Source organism: Corvus kubaryi, unplaced genomic scaffold, assembly GCF_017639235.1.
Source record: "Corvus kubaryi isolate FWS band 111438036 unplaced genomic scaffold, C.kubaryi_AGA036_p1.0 37367, whole genome shotgun sequence".
In the NCBI taxonomy this organism is placed as follows: Eukaryota; Metazoa; Chordata; class Aves; order Passeriformes; family Corvidae; genus Corvus; species Corvus kubaryi.
The window spans coordinates 6,147,098-6,161,693 of NW_024581119.1; the positions used below are offsets into that span (position 1 = coordinate 6,147,098).

Sequence of the window (14,596 nt, forward strand, 5' to 3'; positions counted from 1 at the left end):
GACAGCAGCCTATCACACCAGGTGGTGCTGGCTCGTGTCTTTCCAGCAACTGGGAATAAACTCGGCAGCTGGGCATTGTTATCCCAGGATATCCCAGTGATCGCCCCAGGACACCACAGCCAGGCCTTCCCACTCCAGCTTCAAGGTGCATTACTACCTCCTCCCCCGCTGAACGCCCCTGAACAAAGCCAGTTTGTCAGAATGGTGATCACCAGCCCTGCCAGAAGATCCCTGGTGCCATCCTTCAGGGATCTGGCATTCCTGGAGACACTGATGCTCTAGGTGAGTTTTGGATTGTGTTTTTAAGATGCATAATTGCCCCACATCCAGCCCTGTCCAAGGCAGTGTTCCTGTGGCAACAGGGAGTGAGACAAGTCTTGTTCAGGGAGGCTCCCAGGCTTCTCAGCTGTTTAAGGCCAATTACTTACGTAAACATACAAAAAAGCATGATATGAATATCAACTATCATTAATAAGTAAGGATTAATTATTTTTCTGTTGGTTTTTGTGGAGACCTGCAGCATGCACGCCTTGCATCATTCAAACTTATTAATTGCTGTTACTATGGAGAAGTTATACAGCAACTGCTAATGGGGACAGACTTGAAAAGGAAAACCTGGATCCTACAGCTCCAAGAGCTGAGGAAATTTCCCCTGTGGCTTTGAAATTGGGCTGAACTCAGCCACAGCTCCAAGGGTCCCAGACCACAGGGAATGGAAGCTGGAGCTGTGTCCAGCGCCAGTCATCCCTGGGGAGTTGGACTGGGATTTGCAGAGTGGGAGATGCTTTGAGGGGGAGCATCTTTTAAGTCATCCTCTAGCAACATCAGTGTGTTTGTTTGCAACAGATTTAGCTAAAAACCTGCTCCCCCCAAAAAAGTGATTGAAGAGAAAAGGAACTGTTCTCTTAGGGAAGTTTAAACATGACTCCTGGATGAGCCCACATTTTCTCCCATCTGAAAATCTGAGGTCAAAAATTGCCATTTGATCAGATGCCAATTTTTTTGCCCACTCCCACTTGGCTCATATGGAGGTATGGACTCCTGAAGAACTGGCCTTCAGTCAGAATGCCTAAAAAAAGGTTCATTTTAGCTGTGCTAAAATTAGCTGCACTAATATCCTTTTTTTTGTTTTATTTTCTGTTTTCTTTCTGTGGGCACATGCGGGTGAAATCCTGGCTCCACTGAAGCTGATGGGCATTTTGCCATGGACATCAGTTAGGTCTGGATTTTTTCACAATGAACAGAAGCCATTTGCTACACTTTTTGCTGTGTTGCTGAGTTGCATTTAATGTCTGCAAGACTCATGGTCCTTGTCAGATTAATAGAGTTACTGAAGTGGCAAAAGAGTCTGGTGTGAATGTACCTGCAGTCTTTGGTTGAGGAGCAGTTAAACTTTGCTCCAAGGAACCTCACTGGTGCTATTTTGGAGTACCAGCAGTGTCTGTTTGTATTCCAGCTCTGCACTTAAGATTTCAGGGTTGATTGCTCTGCTTTCCTGTAGTTTCCGTGACACAATTCCTATGGAAATTTTGTCTGTGTGCATTTGGGCTGAGTCTTGAAACTATTTCTGGAAGCTTTCAGAATGTCCCAGAAGTGCCCTTCGCCTCTGCTCTTATGCAGAGACTTAACAACTTTGGATACAACTGATTTCCACACGTATCCAAAGAAAGAGAGCAAGTAGAAAAAGAAACCAAACCAAAGACAATTCTCCTCTTCCAAAACAGGGCTAACTCTGTCACTGAGCTTTGAGGTGCTGGAGAAGAAGAATGGCAACAAAGAGCATTTTCAAGCACTCCCAGTTCCAGGATTTCCATTTAGTATCCAATAGTCACAGAAAAATCTGCTTATAGAGCTGAGCTCTGGCACTTGTAAAGGCTCAGAGGATTATCTGCAGGTTTTCCAGCTCTTCCAATACTGAAAGAGGTATAGGAAATGTAAAAGAGTATCTGAGGGTTGTCTTACAGAAAGACTGGAAAGGATGAGAAGAGAATCAATGCCTGAACTAGCTGATACAAAGGGTTTCTGACAAATTACCTGTCTCCACCTCTCTGGCCAAGCTTTGTTTCTAGGAGTGCTAGAAACATCTAATTCCATACTTAGGTACCACCTCTAGGCTCCATTGCCTTGCTCAGGGACAGCTTAGGGAGGCTTTGTTGCTGTGGCTGGACTTCCAGCTCCGAAGGACCGTCTGTGCCAGTGTGTCCCAAGGGCTGCTCCGTGCACATACACGGACTCACGGCTGGGAAGTGCCAAGCTGCCAGCACAGTGATCACAGCCTCATTAGCCCACCTCTTCCCAGGCCATAATTGGCTCAGGAGCAGTCATCCCCTGGCATGGCTCTGCTGCTTCCCATTCTGGTGACAGTGGAGGGATCTGTTCCCACCATGCTGCATGGCAGAAACATCACCCAGGTCCTTTTTTAAACTTGGGATTCAAGTGCTCATGACAGTGCTCCTGTGGGCCAAGCATCTTGGAAAGGGCTGGATCAAGGATGTCTGGGACACATGGAAATTCCCCTCAACCCTCTCCTAAGCACTTGTTCCTGAGAGGATATGAATTTTTCTGATACATGCACAGCCTGTTGCTGTTCTTCCCTTTCCTCTTGCCTTTATTTATGTCTGTCTCAGGGTGCTTGGTGGAGCACAGCACTGGTCTTGGGAAGAATCCAATGCCTTCTAATAACTTCTAATAGTTAATAAGGAAGAGTCTCCCATGTCTGGGGAACTTCTCAGTACCTAAGCCTGGTATAAATGGAGCAGAGAAGGTTTAAATCCAATGTCACCAAAAATAGATGGGGTAAGGTCTAACCTGAGTGCAAGAATTGCTTTCCTGCACTCAGTGGGGTTTCTAATAGACAAGAGGGGTGCTGCAGGTCCATGTGCTGCCTGAGGAAACCCAGCAGAGGTACACAGCCCTTGCACAAGGGTCAGGTTTTGTCTCTGGTCAGCTTTTGGCAGCTCTGGCAACCATGAGGCAAAGTAGCCCATTCTGGCTGAGGGGATGTCCTGTGTCCTGCAGCACACTGTGAGTACCTGGATGTTGTCTTTAAGCACTTGGCACTTTAAGCACTTGTTTAAAGCACTTGGCTCCTGGGCCACAGTGAGTTCCTGGACTGTACCAGGTCCCTGCTCAGCTCTGGATGCGGTGGTAAAGTCCAGATGAGATCCATGGAATTGGTATGGTTGGAAAAGCTCTGCTTTTTGGGATCTGTGGTGGAAAAAGTCAATGTAATGCCCTCCCCACTAAACAAACTGTGTGTAGTTGAACTAAAATTCTCAACGTTTCCATGCTTCTTTTATTTTCCTTGCTCCAATCAGGGTTTGCTTATTCCTTTCAGTAGGCTGCCTCCTCCTTCAGCAAAATACAATTCTTTCCTAAATGAACTCAACTCCTTCTTGGTTCCCTTTGTTTTGACACTCAGGAGATGAGAGATTTATAGACCTTCCTGAGTCATAAATTCATTTTCTTTCATTATTTACCTTTCACTGCAGCCCATTCTGAGTGAGATTTCATTCTGCCTCTGAGCAGGGCTGTCCTGCCAAGAGGAGCTGATCCATAAATCTTTCCTTCCTCTTTCTTTCTTGCCTTCCAAAACAACATTTGGAAACTGAGTTTCCCTGGGAGGAAAACTGTTCTTCCATTGCCGGCAGTCAAACCGCGCAATTAATTAGTGCTTTCCCTTTTCCTTCTATTCTGTGTCTGCTGGGCTTGAAATTAAGCCAGGGAGGAGGGAAGGAGGGGGTAAATAAGGGGAAAAGATTTGTTTGAAGTATTTATTTTTAATTACAACTTCTGCAAGGTGATCTGGTGCAGTGGTGGTGTATCCACTGTGTCTTACGTTGTGGTCAGAAGAAGTTTAAAATAAGTTTCTTAGAAATGTCCCAGCAGATGAGTAGAGATGGCTTCAGGTTGGTCTTCTTGATGTAACATCTTCTTGGTCTTGCTGATGAAAACAAACGAGAAGACAAATCTTTGGATGCATCAAATCATGATACATTTGTAGCAGAAATATTTGACATATAATTAGGAAACAGGAGTCCAGACTTCTCCCAGACCTGTGTGGCTTGAGTAAGCCAATTCATGCCAAGGTGGAGTGGGCAGTGCTTACTGCAGACCTGTTATTCACTGTACAGTGGCTGCCAACACTGATTTAAATAGCAAAGCAAAATGTTTTCAGATCATAGAAAATGCTCTGCAGATCCAGTATCTATTTTATTTTTAGCCCTTGGTTAGTTCTAGCAAGAGTGGCCAGATGTTTGCTTTCTGGGGTGGACAGAAATAAGAGCTTTCTTGCTGCTTGAGATTATTCAAATCCTTAGAAAAGAGCTACAGGAAAAATTCTGTTGTTTAGGCAGCACTCCTTCAGTTGTGCATGGTATGAAATATGGAATTATGCTTCTCAAGTATTTGAGAAGTATTCAGCAGCAGAGTGAGGCCGAGACTACCCTAGGCTTTGAGGTGATTAAGATTATTCTAGTAGATAAAACTGGGACTTTTCTGTAGAAAGCCACATAGTAGGGGACCACTGTCCCTGTGAAGAGCAGTGAGATCTCCTGAGTCCTAAACCACTGGTGATTTCACCATTGGAGTGTGGGTCCTCTTGACAGTTTTAGATGGAAATAGTAAAATGCTTTAGGTGTGTTTCTGGGGTAGAAAATTCCTCATTACCTGGCTTATGTGGGCAGCTTTTGGGTTTTCATGTGCAAAAGAGCAGTGGTCCAGAAAAGGTGCTCACACATCAGCACAGGTGAGAACGCATTCAGTGGAACCATTGTGAAAGGCAGGAATGGAAAAGAAAGAGCTCTTCACTCCCGTTCATCCCAATCTGGGAGACAGTGCATGTTCACAACAGTGCTGAGCAGACAAGAGCTGCTTGCCAACATTTAATTTGTTGAAGATCAGGAAATTATTCCATTATTCCAATACCATGTCAGTCTAGAAGTACCTTTGCGCTCTGGGGGATGTGAAGTTTAGATCTTGCCTCAGATTTCGTGGTGTTTGGAAGGCAAGGCTTTATCAGGGTGAGAACTGTACGGATGGTTTAAGGGGAGTCGTTAGCAGTGTACCTAGAGACAATGGACTGGTTCAGCTTCAGCTGCTTTGAACTTTGGGACAACTAGATCTAGAGCAGGACACTGAACTTGGGCTTTTTTCTCTGGGATCTGAAAGCTGACTTGTGCAATGCAGAGGTCAGTTATTTCTGGTTTGCTCTGCATGCAAGGGGCTGCTAAAGCACTGCCCCCTTTCTGACCCGTAGCTTTCCCCCCAAAATATCTGCAGCCTTGAACCCCATGCCTTTTCTAGATGCCATCCTTATTCCTTACTCCATGCCACAACCATCCTGTGTCCTCACCAAGCTGAGGGCACAAAGCTGAGCAGTCTTGTATAAGCTGGGCTGATCATGATGCTTTCATTACTTATGATGGTTTCTAAAAGCACTGTCACAACTGTTGGTGTCAAACCATAAGCAAAGGTTACTCTTACAAGCACAAATGATAAGCAAATACATGACACTTAGTGTCAACAGCCTCACAAATCTGTTCAGCACCTGGAGCTCGAATCAGCTTGGCAGTTGTGAACCACAACTTGTGCAGAAGCAGCACCGCGGTTTCAGAAGGGCTGTAAATAAATTTGTGTCCTGACGTGAGCACCAGAAATAAGCATGTGCTGAGCTTTTCTGACTGCTTGGTCAGGGCACAGCTGCTGGCTGCTGAACATTTTGGAAAATGTATCCCCTCATTCAGGTGCTCAGCACTTGAAAACACAGACCCAAACAACTCTGGTGTCATCTGCTTCTCTAATAACCACTGTTGTACCCTGCAAAAATAGCCAAGGCCTTGCTGCTGATCTGGGACAGCAGTTCCTTTAATCCTGATCTTACTTGACTGTAGATACAAAAATGCTGCTAGAAAGGATTTTCTTGCTATTTTCTAAGTCCATGAGAGACTTTTCTCTCACAGAAGAAGTAGCAGAGTTCTGTAAACGACCAAGCCACCTGCAACCTTGAAAAGTCTTGTTTATAGTACAGTAGAAAAATATTTTGACAATGGATGTTTTAGGATTTTAGCCAATCACCCCAAGGGGTGCCTGAATCTTTGTCCAATTAGACAGTGAAGAAAAAAGTCTATAAAAGAGTTTGTAAAATAATTAAATAAATCAATCTTGCGGCACAATTCCTGCCTGCTGGATCTTCTCTCTTCTCCTCCCTATGGCTGCGGGACACAGTGATATACCCTAGGGCCTAGGCCTGCAGTAATACTTGACTATTAGAAAAATAGCTTGAAGAGACTTTTCTCTGTTTGATGAAGGCAGATCTTAAGCTCTGGGACGATTGTAACCATCCTCCCCTGCCTTGAAACCGTCCCATGTGCTGCTGCCATGCCATACAGGAAAGCAAATATCCCTGGTTGCTCTGATATCAAATAACTTTGCTGACCTCCCTTGAAGAGAGTTCCCTGTAAAAATCCTTTCATCCAGAGGTTTCAGTCACTTGGAGTCTTGCAGGGGCTTCTGAGCTCTGGTGATGTATTATTCATGAGTAATTTTGTGCTTTATGGAGAGCCCTGCTGGAAATATCTGGAGGTACAAAAGTACTGATTAACCAGTGCTCTGGTGCCAAAAGCTACCCATGAGCGAGGGCAGGAATGGGCTATGGGATAAGGCTTGGAGGATGAACCTGTAGAGGAGCAGGAGCTCTGTTATGGGCAGGTTTGAACCAGGACCGATAGCAGCGGGATAAGGGGAGGGAATAAGGCTGGACCCACTCCTTTCTGGAGTAAGCTTATGGACTAAGAACGGGTATCAGTTTTCAGTCTCCTCATGCAGAACAGGGTGGAACTGGGATCCAAGAAGCCTCTCGGAGCCTGAGTGACCAAGAGCAGTTGTGTACAGGGGCTGAGTCCCAGGACTGCTGCAAACGAAGACATCAACACATGAACTCATGGCTCACCCAGGAACACCTCTGATGGTGGAGGTGGCCTCAATGTTCCTGCATAGGACTCTAGAAATGGAGGGACCCTTCAAGGAGGCAAGAGGGGATGATTTTTGGACAAATTTGGCTGAAAGAGAAGAAATCATCTGTTCTACGGGTGGGTCAGCAAGTTTTTGTTATCCCACAGTGTCAGAAATTAACAGTGGTGGGTTGACAAGGAGGACATAGGCTGTGGGAGCAGCATCTGCTTTACCTTCTGTGTAGCTGGGTGGTGTCAGAGGGTGCATAAATACCAGCACAGATTTAGTGTGTAAAGCAAAGGACAGCACACTCTGTCCTAATTTATGATCTTTGAGCAGCCACTGAAGTTGTACATCAAGGCAGAATTTCCACCAGGTTACTCGGTGGTGCTGTAGATCAGCAGAGTCTTCAGCTGGAAAAAATCCACAGAAAGGAAAGGTAGCTAAAGCTTGACACAAGCTAAAGGTTGGCTTGGCAATTCTGATCTCATCTCTCAAGTGCTTTCTTGGTGGTTTAAGTGGACAGCTTTACATTTAATGGCAATATTTTGATTTTTAGTGTTGCAGAGTTGTGGAGGAGAAAGCAAGTCTGAAGCCCCGGTCTGCCTAAACCCCAGTCTGTAGTCACAGCTGTCCTTACATCCCAGTCTGTTGGGATTTGGGGTTTTGACAATAGTTTTCCAAGCTTGCTTTGTAAGTGGCTGGATTTTGTACGACTTGCTGTGGTTGAGGAGAGAAGCGACGATCAACAACCTTTGTAGTTCTTTGCTGTACCTTGGGCACCAGAGCTCACCTAGGGCCTGGTTCCTGTGATCCCAACCCTACACCTGGGGAGAGGGCTGAGGAATACAGGTCACCAGCAGGCCAACCTGGCAACTCCTTTCTTCCACTGTGCAGTTACTCACCCCAACACACTCATTGAGGTCTAGAGATCATTATTTTCATTAGTGGTGATTCATGTGAAGGGTTTCTCAATCAGGCCTGCTGGTGTAATATGTTCCTTTCTACGGTACCGTTTATCTAAAGATCTCCGAATACTTTGTGTACATTAAATTTTAATCCATGTTTTACCACCAGTGATGTAGGCAAGGAGGATTGTTTCCATATTGCAAATGAGGTAAACTGAGGTACAGAGCAAGTGACTTGCCCAAGACTCTGCAGGTTGTGTATCTCATCTTACAGTGAGTTTATGTTTCTCGTATGTAGCTCAATTTCCCTGCCCAAACTTTAAAGGAACATTCGATTTCCTGGGGCTAAGGCTGAGCAGGAATTCGCTATAGCTGTAAATCAGAAGGCCTGATGTGAATCAGAACTTCCTCTAGTGTTTGGGAATATTTGGATTTGTCATCCCAGAACAGCCCTGACCTGAAAGGATTGGAGCAGAACTGGTTTGTTTTTAGGGCTGGTATCAACTGGTTGTGTAAGATGCAAAGTTCAGTCAGTGAAGAACTCTTGGGATCTATGCATCCTCATCTTCCTGCATGGTCAGCGGGATCAGTGTGAGCAATGGAGGATGAAAGTGGTTCTGATGCAGTGGCCTGTTAGGGGATGGGATGAATTGGACTGAACTGGACTCTGTTGTCTGTTACCTGCAAGGAGAGGGGAGGTGACTGTCTCAAGTGAGCCCTGTCCTAGTTTCCCCAGGGAAACAAAGTTGGGAACAGAATGGGGATAGATTTCATCTTCTGCTTGGAGTCTAATCTCCTGCAGTAATTAGACAGATGATTTCAATGGTGTGTGCTATAATAGCTCCTAAAAAAGGAGTGGAAAGGCAGTCCTTCCTTTTCCTGTCCTAGGGTTAGGGTCAGGGTCAGGATCAGGATCAGGGTTAGGGTTCCCCAGCCCAAGGGAAGCTACGCAATTTGGGAGAAGTTAGCAGGTCCACAGCGTGGAATATTCTGCCTTGTGGTCCTTTAACAAGCAAATGGCAGACCCAGGAAAGCTATTCCTGTCTCCCTGCTCTCCCCAGCTCAAACACATCAGCACTGAACTGACCTTCATCTACCTCTGCTTCCTCCCTGCCAGGGTCCCCTTCTCTTCGGGCGTATCCTCTCATCTCCGTCATCACCCGGCAGCCGCCCGTGGTGCCCCAGCTGCTCCCAGCTGCCGGCAGCTCCCGGGTGCTGCCAGCCCAGCCCTGCGTGAGGGTCACAGGCACAGAGGGTTCCCCCAGCGAGGCCCAGGGCAGCAGCGAGTCGGAGGCAGAGCAGCCCCTGCCACGCTCAAAGAAGCCGCGCCGGAGTAGAACCATCTTCACCGAGATCCAGCTCATGGGCCTGGAGAAGAAGTTCCAGAAGCAGAAGTACCTCTCTACCCCTGACAGGTAGGTGGGTTGCTCACACCAGGAATAGGGATGAGCAAAAGGGCTGTTCCAGCCCTGCTCAGCTGTTCCACACTGAACGTTCCCTGGCTGGGGGGTGCTGCCTATGGCTCCACCGAGGTGCCTCTGCCATTGGCCGCGGCCATGGGCAGGTAACCAGATGCAGTTTCAAGGCTTCTTTTCCTGGGATCAAAGGTGACACAAATAGGTCATATCAATGGAAATGCCAGATGATGATACACGTGCCTGGGAGCAGGTCTCCAGGCTCAGAGATCTTCTCAGAGCAGAAGGATCTCTGCCTTTCCCATTCCTGCTGCACACTTGAAAAAAGACAGAGCCTGTCTCCCCCGGGATCTGCTGGTGGATGGCTGTGTGTCCATGGCTGCTGTGTGTCCATGCTATCTTCAGCTGGCTCCTGAGCTGGGTTTTGTCCAGCACCTTGGGCAGCAATGCAGTGGGAAGGTGGTGGCCTGTCCATCAGCTTGGAAAGCAGAGCCTGGTGTTGAAAGCTCCCTTACAAAGGCACAGGCAAGTTCTTAGGCACCACTTGGTACTCCATGGGCAAACCAAACTGAGGGAGGTTTTAGCTTTTTTAAGGGCTTTGAATCCTACTCTGCAAATTTAAATTGTAGAAAAGTGATCCATCCAATTCCTAGGAAGTTTGTAAACCTGGAGAAGGTTTGAAAGGTATCAGTCCCTGCATTCCACAGAGGGCAGGGTCCCAATATTTAAATTGATTTTGAAGACGGAATTTTCTGCTCCTACTGCCTGTAACCAAATTGCAGCAAGACCAAATTTCCTGGCCATGGCCAGCCTGTCTCATGAGTTTCAGAGCTCCTGCTGTGCCTGCACTGACTCCTCACAGCTTCACACCACCAGATGGTTGACACTTTGCTGAAGCACTCAAGGCTGGTAATTAACAATCTCGTATGACTGTTCCTTGGCTTCATTGGGGCCGATGAGCAATTCCTGCCCATGTACCACTTCCCCTGTGTTTGTTTCCTTGGGTTTCCAGGCAGTGCTGGTTGCACTGAAGTGTGTGGCAAGAGATGGCAGCTGGGTGCAGGTAATCCAGGTGTTACCAGACATGTGCACTGAGGCACGAAGGGTTGGCTAAGCTGTGCTTCTCTCTGCCAGCTCATGGCTGGAAACGTGGTGGCAAAGCAGTGGACTGTGGTCTGTGTTCACTCCTGCAGCTTTTGGCCTGGATAGGAGATTGTACCCCTGGGAGGGCACCTGAAGGCCCTGGTTTATCCATGGTGAGGGAGTGCAGGACATCAGGGTAATGACTCTGACAAGTTCTACTCTCAACAGTAATGGTGTCTTAAATCAATGGCTTCAGATGTGAGGTAGTGGCATAACAAGCCTGCAGGTCCAGAGTGAATCCAGAACTGGGGAGAAGCATGAATCCTTGAGTGTGAGGTGGAGCCCAGAGAGCTGGTGTGGGGTATGTGGGTGTTTACAAATGTAATGGTTGCCCAAGGAGCCCAGCTGTTACCACGGTTTTGTTATGAAAAACTTGGCCGACAAACGTGTTCCCCCATCCAAAGGCAAGGAGATACTTGCCAAAAAGACAGAGAATCCAGAACACTGGAATGTGGCTCTGAGTTGGAGCTGTCCCACCTGCAGGACTTGCATGACTCTGAGGGGCACTTTCCCAGCATGGCTGAGGATTTCCAACTCCATCCCTTGTGCTACTCCATTGCAAAACTGCCAGATGCACGGTGCTATCACCTGTGGGGAAGGATCAGGAGCTACTCTGAGCCGCATTTGCTTCATATCCTGGGCTTTAATACAGAAATAATGAATGGGTTCACATGAACTTGCATGGGTTGGAGATTTGTAGAGGATGAATCAGGGTTGTCTGCTACATATACCCTGCAGCTAAACATGCAAAAAATAAATTCACTTAGAAGCCTAAATTGCCTAAATAGCAGAATGTATATGAAATTAATAGATTTAGACATACTAAATCTATTAAAATCTCCATGAAAAATGAGCAAGTACCATGATCCCCATTCTGAAGGTAGTGACAAAGAGTAGCACTTTCAAAGGCAGGCTGATGCTGGGTGTCTGTTCCTACGTGTTTGCTTCAGACACCAGAGACCTGTTTTCCACGTATGTGTTGTACTAGTAGCACCTAACTCACACACAAACATGGAGTATCAGCAGTGGGAGTGCAGCAGGTTCATGTTTCCAAGAGGGCAGAGAAACCCTGCCACTTCCAGGAGGAGAAAAGATAATAGAGAGCTTGCAAACACCTGCATCTTCCATAGGAGCATCTTTGCATCCTAAATTCATGGGTTTTACCACTTTTGTGTGACTGTTCTCAAAACAACTGATCACAGAGACACTGCTGAATGCTCTTACAGTGTTGGACTGCCTGGACCTGGCACCTGAGCTCCTCTTGGCTTCTGTAAACCTATTTTGTTATCTGGTTTGTCTCCCAGGCTCGACTTAGCCCAATCCTTGGGGCTGACTCAGCTCCAGGTGAAGACGTGGTACCAGAACCGCAGGATGAAGTGGAAGAAAATGGTGAGTGGGTCCTTGTAATTTCTCCATGGCTCTTAAAAACTGATTGCAAAGAACAGATTTGGAAGCTGAACATAGTGGAGTGACTTGTGTCTATTTATACCATAATTTGTTTTATTCCTGATCACTTCTCACAGGGATGGTCTCTTTTTTTAAAGTGTTCATACTGCAGCATATGTGGTGGGCTAGAGGGGATCAAAGGCAGTAGGAGGAGAACAAAGCAAAGGGGTGAAAGAAATGAGAATAGAACTGAGAGAAGAACCAAAATATCTCCTTCTGCATTTTTGGCATTTGTGTGATCTCAGTGCTTCTGGGATTGGTTTGATGCACAGACAAAAAAGACTGTGTTGCTTTATGGAAACAGAGCAGTTTTGAGTGCTGATATCATTAATTTTTGCTTCTCATATCTTCCTTTCACCTTTCACTTATTCTCATCTTCATGGTCCTTTTCCAGTTAAAATGCTTTTTATAAAGGACAACCACCCAGTAAATGCTGGTGGGAACATGATGATGTGACATTATCTAGTGGAGGTGCCCATGTTTTCTGATCTGGGAGAGGGGATGCAGTTCCAGGCTGTTCCTTTGGTGTATGTGGCACCTTCAGAAGTTACTGTCACTTCAAACAAAGTTGGTATTGGCTCGGATACAGATCCTTGGCTGGAGTGTCTTGTTGCTGCAGGGATGATATGAAGAGAGAGGGAATTAGACACAGGAACAGGATGCCTGAGACCAGCAGAGTTCAGGATCCTGACGGGTCGTCTCTTTGCTCCAGGTGTTGAAGGGTGGACAGGAAGCTCCAACGAAGCCCAAAGGCCGTCCAAAGAAAAACTCCATTCCCACCTCAGAGGAGATCGAAGCAGAGGAGAAAATGAACAGCCAGGCTCAGAGTCAGGAGCTGGAGGGATCTCAAGCGTCCGAGGAGCCAAAACTGACAGAGGAGAAGCCAGATGAAGTCCCGCTGGAGACAGAGAAGTCTCCAGAACATCTACCAGAGCCTTCCTCAGAGGAGACTACACCATTAAGTTAAAAGGGAGAGAAAGGAGAGGAAAAGAAAAGCAAAAAAAAAGATAAAAGAGAAAAACCAAAACCAAATATATATATGTATATATATATTTAAATATGTATGTAATGGTGTGTGTGTACGTATATATATATATCTCTATATATATATATATATGTAGACCTTGTGTATAAGTCTAAAGATTGGTCACTTTGTGCCTTTGGGACTCAGCCATCACGGGCCAGGTGGAACAAAGACACCCTGAGGGAGTGGTGCCAGCCTGTTCCTCTGGTGGGTGCCTGAGCCTTCCTGCAGAGAGGGCCAGGGTTGGGATGTGTTTCCAGGGAAAACCACACCTAGAACTCCAAGACAGCTCCTTGAGAAGCCCAGGGCTCTCCCAGGCAGTGGGAGGCAGGTGTGTGGCTGTGTTGGAGGATCAGTGTGTTCCCTTGGCTTTATCCTTGCCCTGTGTGGTGCCAGTGGACAAAGAGCTTGGCCTGGGCTCAGATCAGGGACAGGAATGGGAGCTCTGACAGCACCATTTCCTCTTGTAACCAGCACTTCATTCTGTTAGGGATGGGCCCGACTTCAACCATTTTAGGAAACGGTTCAGACCCCCAGGTTTGCTTTGGCCCAGGTAAGATCAAAGCTTCTGAAGGGAGATCCATACCTGGGTCAGCTCCAATTGCCTCTCCTCGGGTTGTTTGGGTGCCGTGTCTGAATTTGCAGTGGTCTGGGATAAAACTTGGAATAAGATGAGCATTTGGATATAAGTCTGCTCCAAAAGCTTTGGGATGCTTGGATCTGGGACTTTTTCTTTGGGCCCACTTCTAATTTTTGTAGGGATTTTTTAAATGAACCATTAAATGTTTTCAGGGTTTGGGGGAAATGATGGATTTCCAAAGTTGCTGCAGGAAGTTGGCATTTGTTTAAGATGTGTGCCAAGAAAAGATGGGCATCATGTTTCATAGAGTCTTGTTAAGGGTGCATTTTGCCCAAAGGCTGCAAGAGATGTATTAAGATAACCTTTATTTTTTAATTAAAAATAAAATGTATAAATCAAACAGTTGTTGCTGTTGTTTCTCTTCCAGAGATTCTCATTTCAGAACATCAGGCAGGGGCTTTTCTGGAACGGGTTTTTCAATTCCAACAAAATCTGGAGAAAATGGAAGTCATCAGATTTTCCTTGACATCACTGCACAACAGGCTCTGTGTAAACTATTTGTAGCACTTGCTAAGGGAGGTGAGGGTGTTGTAAATGCCACCTTGTCACTGGGTGAATGTGTCAGAAGGAGGGCACTATTTTCTGTCACCTCCTCCAGTTTTGGACACACATTTATTGGCTCTTTGTGGGCCTGTGAGGATGATTTCTGAATATCCCCCTTTTGGGGTGGCAAGGATTCACATGCAGTGTTGAGTGGGGAAAAAGGGATTCTTTTTCCCCCAGTTTCTTGCTCAGTGGTGTTTGGAAGTGTCTGATTCCAGCTCTGCATTAGCTCTGTGTTGCATCAGGTAACTTAAAATAGGCATTTGGTAAAAGATTTGTGCAGTTTATTTTCATGGATGAGTGTCCCAGCCTGGCAAGACTCTTTTCCACGGCTGCCATGCATCAAACCCTTCCTATTGTTTGTTCTCCATCCTGTCAGTGACTGAAGATGTGCCTTGAAACTTGAAAATGGCTTTCAGAAAGGCAAAAAAAACCAAGTCATATAAGCCACAGTGATGTTTGTGGGACATCCTGTCCTAGAGCAGTGCTAATGTTATAAAAGGTGGGTAACTCCTGAAGAAATGAA

The 14,596-nt window shown here is 46.2% G+C and overlaps 1 protein-coding gene across 1 annotated transcript in view; it reads left to right on the forward strand.

Annotated features, from left to right (window-relative positions):
* Nucleotides 1–12,890, forward strand: part of BARX2 (BARX homeobox 2) — a 33,038-nt gene extending 20,148 nt beyond the window's left edge. Inside the window, exons 2-4 of the mRNA XM_042034028.1 lie at nucleotides 8,977–9,274; nucleotides 11,722–11,806; nucleotides 12,576–12,890. Of these exons, the coding sequence (XP_041889962.1) occupies nucleotides 8,977–9,274; nucleotides 11,722–11,806; nucleotides 12,576–12,830 (638 nt within the window). The 3' untranslated portion in view covers nucleotides 12,831–12,890. The remainder of the gene's footprint in view (nucleotides 1–8,976; nucleotides 9,275–11,721; nucleotides 11,807–12,575) is intronic.
* The last annotated feature ends 1,706 nt before the right edge of the window (nucleotides 12,891–14,596 follow it).